The 8,472-nt window shown below is 47.1% G+C and overlaps 1 protein-coding gene across 2 annotated transcripts; it reads right to left on the minus strand.

Moving 5' to 3' along the window:
* Window positions 1-289: 289 nt before the first annotated feature.
* On the minus strand, window positions 290-5,561 carry AMIGO2 (adhesion molecule with Ig like domain 2). Of its 2 annotated transcripts, none has more exons than XM_032347979.1 (2): window positions 5,075-5,561; window positions 290-4,687 (listed from the first exon to the last, which is right to left on the minus strand). In XM_032347979.1, exon 2 carries the CDS (start codon window positions 4,623-4,625, stop codon window positions 3,060-3,062), a length of 1,566 nt encoding a protein of 521 aa, XP_032203870.1. In that variant the 5' UTR covers window positions 4,626-4,687; window positions 5,075-5,561; the 3' UTR covers window positions 290-3,059. The 2 variants fall into 2 exon arrangements, with proteins under 2 accessions (XP_032203870.1, XP_032203869.1); XM_032347978.1 differs by having other exon boundaries at window positions 5,057-5,561.
* Between the last annotated feature and the right edge of the window lie 2,911 nt (window positions 5,562-8,472).

Consider the following 8,472-nt stretch of genomic DNA (forward strand, 5'->3'; position numbering starts at 1 on the left):
CAAGATAGCATGAGGCGGGGAGAGGGGCAGAGGGAAAGGGAGAAGCAGATTCCTCACTGAGAAGGGCCCCACTCCCTTACCCCACCCCTACCATTTCAGGACCCTGGGATCATGATCGGAGCTGAAGGCAGACACTTAACCAACTGGGCACCAGGCACCCCTAAGATTAGTTAAGAAATTTATCTAATGATTATCTACAGAGTCCACTGCCATAAGACTAGTATCATCTAATTTTAGTGAAAAAATATTCTGAGTCCAGAAAAATTTCACATCTTTGGTCTTTGCTTGATTTCTCCAATGTGCATCCACTTCTCTCACAACTCTATAATAAAAAATACTAACTATTTTAAAAGAATAACCTAGTTACATAATTCAGATTATTACTTGGAAGGGAAATTATATAAAATTTTTGAGTGGGACAAATTTAAGGTACAAATTAGTTCTGTTTCTATATTTGAAATACATGTGATCAGGATGCTACAAAAAAAAAAAAAAGATACACCTAAAAACTTAGAATTCCACATTCTAACATTTAGTTCCATGCTTTCACCACAATGCCATCTTACTTTTGTTCAAAACACAGATTTGCTTTTCAGTATTCAGGATTTTGTTTGTTCGTTTTCATTGTGATTTTGTATAGTTAATGTGGATCTCAGCTCAGCTTGTCATTTACCTGAAATGTACAAGGACCAGCCAGGATCAAGCTCCACAAACTCCCTCCTCCAAGCACTGTCCATGTTATTCTGCCAAAAGCAACAGTCGTTTCCTAGGATCAAGGGTTTTGAGGGCTGAAGGACCCTTGAGATCCTGTCCAGAAAATATACAATTCAGATACCCTCTCTGAAACTTCCCTGCCAGTAGTGTATGGCCCGCTCAAAGTCAAGGTAATCATGGCCCGGAGGCAGCCCTGCCCATTGCCGGAGAGCATTGGTGGTTCAAGAGTTTTTCCTTGTGTCCAGACTAGCTGTGGGAAGCTCAACAAATCACAGTATCTTTGAGTGAGTTTCTCCAAGCATGAAGAGTGAGGACTTCAACATCATACATATCACAAAATTCTTCCTAATTAATTAATGGCAGGAACAGGAATAAAACGTTTGCCTATAACAGCTTTGGGTCTAAAGGATCTTGTTTAATTGGTGAGGTCTATGTTTTAAAGGCAGAAGCTGCAATTTTTACACACCATACCACAAAGAATTTTCAAAGCTACCGAGTAGTGTCTCTGCATCTTATTCTGTGGGGGTACAGAACCCGGCCACTCACTCACTCACTCCTCAGCCCCGTGGTGACCTGCCACTGGGAGCCTGGCTTGGCACTTAAAGAGCTGTCACCAAATGTCCACTGTTGCCCCCAAACCACCAGTGTGTCAGTCTTCCCTTGTCATCTCCTCTGAGTCTTTGTCACTGTTGCCCATTTTCAGCTTTTGCAAATCATCTTCTCTCTCAGCCCCAGGGACAACACAGCTCTCATTCCCCTTTGCCACTTTCTGACCACTCTTTTGTCTCATTCTTTGGCTCTTTCTCTACTCCCACCATTCTTGGACTCCCTTGTCTTTGCCAGGAAGAATCCCATACCTGAGCTCTCCTACCATCCTGGTCACTAATTCACTGTGTGGTCTTACATAACCTGCAATTTTCTCTGAGCTTCATTTGTCCCTGAGAAAGAGAAGGAGATGAACTTGACGGTCCAAAATGTCCCTTTGGGCTATGCAGTACTAGGCTAGTCTATCCTAACCCCACTCCTGGAGTCCATTGGTAGGTGGGACAGTTTCCGAGAGCCCGTACAAGTCTGTAATGGGGCCGAGGCCACCCAAACATCATCACTTCCGGCATGGGCAGGAACCTAAAACATCCCTTGCCCTTGATCTTCATTTTATAGCTGAGGCAGTCTAGGTCCAGAAGGAGTACTCGATCACCTCGCAGCAGAGTCGGGAACAAGGAGGAGGTCTCTTGGGCCCTCAGTGTGCTGCAGGATAGGGGCTGAAGTACATAATGATATCAGAGCAAAGCATCAAATAAAGGCATAAATTGGAGAGAGAACACTTTAGAGCTTTTCTCTGAAAAGATGAACTCCATGCTGTAACTCCAAAAAAATCTGAAGAGATACTTGCTAGAGAGGGTGCTTTAGACAGAGCAGAACAATCTGATCACATAAAACATCTGAGATTTATGTTTTTAAATAGCCAAATAAAACAGAACATCAAGTCACAGAATACATATATTTACATTAATTCAAATGCTCAAAGCACAATACAGTAGGATCTATTGAATTGTTCATATAATTTGGTTTACATATACACGAGCCTATGAACAAACACTAGCTAGAACAAAGGTTTAAGAAGTTACCCAGACATTTTGGTATTGACACCTACATATTTATGGTAACAAATGATGATAACTTTCAACTTTCAATAAGATCTTTTGTGTAAGGATAAGAAATGTACAGAATGGAAAAGAAGACAGTCAAACAAATGTACCTTTATTGCACTATTTATCTAACACCATTTGGGATGTGGTGTTATCCAGCAAATTGTATCAGTGCATTCTGTTTCTTGCAGTCTCGGATGATGAAATTAGCTGAATTATTCCCAAATCTAACTTTACCTTTGTGCTTTGTAAATGCTGCTTGGCTCTTCCTTCTGTATCTTTTAAAAAATAAAATAGGACACTGATGCTTTTCTTTAAAATAACTTTGGTCCTAAGAAGTTAGTAAAGTCTCTTTTTAAGGAGTACCCATTCATGAAATTTATTATTTCTTTCAAGAATCCTGGACAAAAAGACAAGGTCACCTCCAGACCAGCTTTGAAATGGTCAGCAGTGTTAAAGACTAAGAGACTGTTATCTAGAACTTAAACTTTGGAAAACAGCCCCATCTTTTTCTGGCACACTGAGGAACCGAAGTACCCCCACTACATTTCCTAGTAAGCAGTTAAAAAGGCCATTTGGTTGCATTTCAAAACACAAAACAACACCATTTCTGTCCTCCTGTTTATTCTGCAAACTGCAAGGAAAGTTAAGTACGAAGTGATTAAATGACTACAGCCTACACAGACAGGCACAAAATTAAGCGGACGCCACAAAGGGTGTGTCTGAAAACACAGAATTGACCGAATCGGAGTCGGATTTCACCCTCGTGGACTTCAGGATGCCCTCAGCTATGACTGGTTCACTGGGAAAGAGCCTGACTTTGCCATTCTGCCCTGCAGCGGTATCCTTCAGGGGTTCCAAAAACACCACTCTTTTCCCAGCCCCTGCCTTCCGTTCGTCAGCGGGGGTGTCGCTGGCAGGGCCGGGGTTGAGAATAGACGCATGGGCATTGCTTTGGTTGAGATTATTTTTTTGTCTCTTGGTTTTACACTTGCAAGGACACGGCGTCAGATAGAGGTACAAAAGTACCAAAACGATACTGGCCACGCAGGCTGCCAGGGTGGTGAATGCTGTGTTAAATGCCTCGTGGGCATGGGATTTGTTTACGGTGAAATTGCTTACGTTGATGGTGACATCCACTGTCTCGTTTAAGAGGCGCTGCCTGTTCATGGCGATACAGGAATAGACTCCAGCGTCCTCAAAACGAGGACTTTCTATGACCAGACTTCCATTGCGAAACACGTGAAAGTTCTCCAGCTCTTTATCGGGCTCCAGCAGCCTGTTATCCGGATGGACCCAAATGAAATCGGTATTTGCATTGCTTGTCTTGCTGTCACAGGGGACAATCAGCCTTTCCCCGACTTGAGCTTCATGAATAAAGCCAAGTGCACGGAAGGAGCCATTGATGATGCTGTCCGAGCAATTCAGAAAGCTATCCTGGAGCAGAAGCACCTGCTGGGAGTGCTTGGAGTCAGACCACAGGCGACAGGTATAATCATTCTTAAAATCCATCACTGAGCTAAAGTGTCTGCGATACCAAAAGATCAGCAATGAATAAAGGGAACAGTCACAGACAAATGGGTTTCCATGAAGGTAGATGCCTCTCAGCTGTTTTCCTGGTACTAAATTAATGTGGTGCATTGGCAGGGAGGGGATTCGGTTATAAGAAACATCTAGAAACATCAGTTCTGCCAGCTTGAACCTTCCAACATACAAATCCATGGGGAACTGCGTAAGAAAGTTTCCACTTAAGTAGAGTTTTTGCAACTGGGAGAGCCCTCCAAAAGCTGAGGGATCCAGATAGGAAATGTGATTGTTGTAAAGCAGGAGCACTTCCAGAACCTTTAACTCTTGGAACACTGCACTTTTCAGGGTCTTTAGCTTGTTGGACGATAAGTCAAGACACTTCAGATTTGGAGTTGTGGAAAAACTGCCTGTGGCTACGCTGGTGATGTTGTTATGACGAATAATGAGGGTGTTCAGCTTAACAAATGATACTGGAATCCACTCGGCATCCAGGAGCCCGATTCTGTTATAGCTCAGATCCAGCCTCTTAATCAGTCTGAAAAGGTTCCCAGGCACCTTGGACAGGTTTTTGTTGGTGCAGCTCACGATGTCCGTGGCACAGATGCAAGCAGTGGGGCACACCCCGGAGGCGCTACGGCTCACGGTCACCGTGATCACCAACAAACACAGCAGCTCCCTGCAGCCCCGTCTGACAACTCCAGGCAGGGTGGGCAGCGTGTGTAAACGTAAAGACATTATGGTCGCCTCCAAGTCTCTTCCTGGAGCCTTTCCACCAGCTCAGCCTCCCACCAGTGAACCTGGTAAACAATCAATATGGGGGGGGGGGAGAGAAAGCAAAGTTAACTACCACCAGTTAACCCTTAAGAGTCATATCTTGCTGTCTTTTCAATAACTTTTGAAATGCAGGTTGTATGTCACGCTGGGGGAGCCTACTACGGTGGTTTTTACTGTTAAATGCAATTTCTTTTCCTGGGGTACTCCTGCTTAAAGACACTGACGGTCGCAATCTATCAATACAACCGTCTCAACATCAGAAAGTCAGTATTTTTTTAACGTGCAGCCTGCGTCGTTTTTTTAAACTCCCTGCAACAGACACAAAATACACAAACGCATCCTACAAACAAACGGAAATGCAGAGGAAGCCACCCCTCCAGAAAACAACTCACAGAGCTGAAAAGCCTCACCGGCTCTGGGGATAGGCCGCCGACGGTGGTGTCTTCCGAAGGTCTGTGAGTCTGTCTGTCTCTGTCCGTCCCTCCTGCCTTTCCCGAGTTCCTTTCCCTCCTGCTCCCGGCGGGCGGCAGCCTCTCGCTGGCTCTCAACTTTGGGGAGTTTCAAGCAGCCGCGGCGGCGGCAGCCACCCGGGGCGCAGGAAACGTCTCGGCCGGCTCCGGAGGGTTCTCCCGGGCTCTCTTCATTGCTCGGCTCAAGGTACCGGCTCGGCGCCCTGGCCGTCGCGTGTCCCGGCGCGGGGCGACCCACTCCCGGAGCAGGGTCCGAGGGGCGGGGGCGCCGGCAGCGGGTCGGTCCCGGCCCCGCCTCCCGGCTCTCGGGAGCCAGCAGGACCCGGGGTTCCCGCGCGCCGCCGCCCGGGTTTTATCCCCGTGCGCGGGGTCGGATGCGGGGCGGGGACACGGTCCCGCCCCTGCGCGTCCTCCCGCCTGGAAGCGGCTCCGAGGCTGCGGGCGGGAGCGGGCTGGGCGCACTGCTGGGGGCGCGCGGCGCGGGGAGGGGGCGGCGGCGCAGCCAATCGGAGCGGCGGCCGGCATCCCTCTCACCGTCCCCCCCACATCCCGCGGCCTTGCAGCCACCTCCTGCCTCCCGGGAGAGGGACGCGGCGGAGTGGGGTGCACTCCCGAGGCTCACCCATTCCCACCCGCTGTGTGTGCGTGTGTCCAGCCCCGAACGGGGTGGTGGGGTGGGGCGGGGGTTCAGGGGGCCCGGCCAGCCAGGGAAGGAGAGGTCTCTCCCTTGAAGACCCCACTTGTCGCGGCCGCCGGGGTCCACTGAGCTCCCGACCTCTTGTAGCTTTCTTTGGGCAAGGGCCAAGAGGGCTCCCGCCGGACTAAGTGCAGCGGCTTTTAAACGTCTACAAAATAAATCCAGAAATGGCCTTCCGTCCTCGGCCACGTTTGGGGGGGTGAGGTGGGCGGGAGTGTAGGGAAATGACACTTTCCCTGTGGTGCCACCAGGATCTCTGTTTGGGGGAAGGAACCGGGAAGGCACTGTGGGGACACGCCGCACCTCCCTGGGAAAGTTCTATCCCTTTCCTAACTCAGGAGGCGGCATCAAGGATGGTGCCCATTCCGAAAAGGAGAAGACAGGAAAGAAGGCTTGGGGCCGACCTTCGGGCTGGAATGCAAAGATAAGGATTTTAAGCTTTATAAAAAGGAAAAAAGGAAAAAAATAAAAAAAAATATATATATATATATCCCGGAGCCAGACCCCCCCCCACACTTTTTTTAGGGGGTTGGAGTGGGCCAGGGCGGTGGGGGCGGGGGGAAGGCAGTGGAAGCAAGTGTGTTCATGCCAGATATGGACTGATCCCTAGAAGGGGTCCCTGCGCGGGGGTTCTTCATAACTCCCAAGAGACTGGGGGGCGCCAGACCGAGCGTGCTTCGGTTTTAGCAAGCTAGGAAAGGCGCAGTCCGAGGTGAACACCCCGCCAACCTACCCCACCCCCACCCCGCAAACAAACAAACAGAAAAGCCCAGCTGAACAAATGCAAGGTGAAGGGCTTGGGGCTGATGAGCTTTTCGATTAAAAATCCGTTTTGTTTAATTCCAAGATCAGTTTTAACGATGGGATTTGACTGAGCCAGATGGCCCATTTGTCCATTACATCTGGATTAAAAAAAATAAATTACTGCCCTGACAAGAGATAACTAACTAAAGCGGCAGGGATAAGGAGATGGAAAAGCAGATCAAATTGAGAAAACAGGAGTGGGGCAAATAACTTGTAATATTACTTGAAAAATAAAATGGATGTTATAACAACCAACTCCTCCCTCTCCTCCACCCCCCAAGCACACTTGAACAACCTTGAATTTACTGGGAGTTGGTCCCTTCATTGTTCATGAATGGATTCATGTGGTAGCACAGATCTGTTAGGCCAGTGCCAAATTTAAATAGAACTGTGTGCATTGTTAATTTAGCCAGCCTGCTTGTAGAACAGATCTGGACTAGCCCTGGGAAATCAAGATTTTTTTTTTCAGGTGAAAGCAGCTTGATTCAGGGTAGTTTCAGTTTCGTGAAAAGTGGAATTTTATCCTCAGAGTGCAACCTGACATGCTCTAGGAAAGCTTCCTCATTGTGGGCTCCCAAGAGAGGGAGAGGATGAACGTTTCGAAAGTTAAGCCACACTTCCTAGGGCTCTCAGAAATCCTGGGTCTCCAGGCCTTGGTTTTTACAGTTAACAACAGTTAACACAGAGAAATGGAATTGAACTCACTTAGAGGAATGCTCTCTAAATGACTAACAAACGGGTTTTTGCAATGTTTTACTAAGGACGTGACATCCTATTCAAAGGAAGCCATGAAGGTGGAAGAAAGTCCTGTATGTCCTAGGAAAGTACTGTGAAAAGAAAAGGGACTCAAACGTGGACCCAGATTATGTCCTTATAGCTCTAGGGGCATCCTAGAAACACGCGTGTAAAGATCCCACGGCAGAAATAAACCAAATGCTCTCAACATCTACACACGCTTCTCTATCTGAAGTCCTGATTTTTGAGATTCTGCCCATTTAGCAAGAGGAAAGGAGTTTTGAAAGGGGTGGGTTTTCTTGGCTTTGAGAAGAAAAAGCTAAGCATTTACCTTAATTTGGGGTGTAAGGTGTGACCTTATGTTATGGAGGGAGCTTTCTCTACATCCTTTTATCTCTCCTGCCAGTTCCTCTCTTTCCATTAGAAGGGAAGTTCCACAAGGGCAGAAATGTTTTGTCTGGGACACTGCTCTATTCTTAGCTTCTAGAACTCTGCTTGACACTTGCTTGGCATTCAGTAAATTTTTGATAAATAGACTGAGGAATGGGGAACCTCTTCTAGGCCTATTTGAGCTGAGTCTGGTAGTTGATATCCTGTTCTCTATACTTCATAAAGCTTGTCAGAGAGAAGAGAAGGGAGGGAAAGAGGAGCCCTGTGAACAAGACTTGAGTCCTAGATCCAGTGGTACCTGAAGGCCACTGCCTACATTTACTTCCTTTCTAATTACATTCTCTATCCCCCTTTATTTTCTTAAATTATTTTAAGTTACGTTCATGTGCTTGTGACTGCAGGAGTCTTAGAGTGTGTAATGATGGTGATGATAACTATGAAGGGCTATTATGATGTGCTACATTCTGAGCTCTTTGTTTTACATGAATTATTTCATTTACCGCTCGCCATAACACTGCAACATTATGTAATCCTATAATCCAGATGGTAAACAACTGTGTTCCAAATTATTTGAAAATGGAATGGGATGAAATTAGCTTGAGGCTCCATTTGAAGGATTTAGATTAAACTGAAAAGAGATGTTTCTGACGGGGTGGCTCGAGGCTGGAATGGTTGCCAAGACAGATGGTTGAGTTGCCTTCTCAGGAGTTTA

The sequence above is a fragment of the Mustela erminea genome, chromosome 6, assembly GCF_009829155.1.
Source record: "Mustela erminea isolate mMusErm1 chromosome 6, mMusErm1.Pri, whole genome shotgun sequence".
NCBI lineage: Eukaryota > Metazoa > Chordata > Mammalia > Carnivora > Mustelidae > Mustela > Mustela erminea.

What these genes read in the sequence shown, in the direction of transcription:
- AMIGO2 (XM_032347979.1), bottom strand. Translation starts at nt 4,625, where the DNA reads ATGTCTTTACGTTTACACACGCTGCCCACCCTGCCTGGAGTTGTCAGA.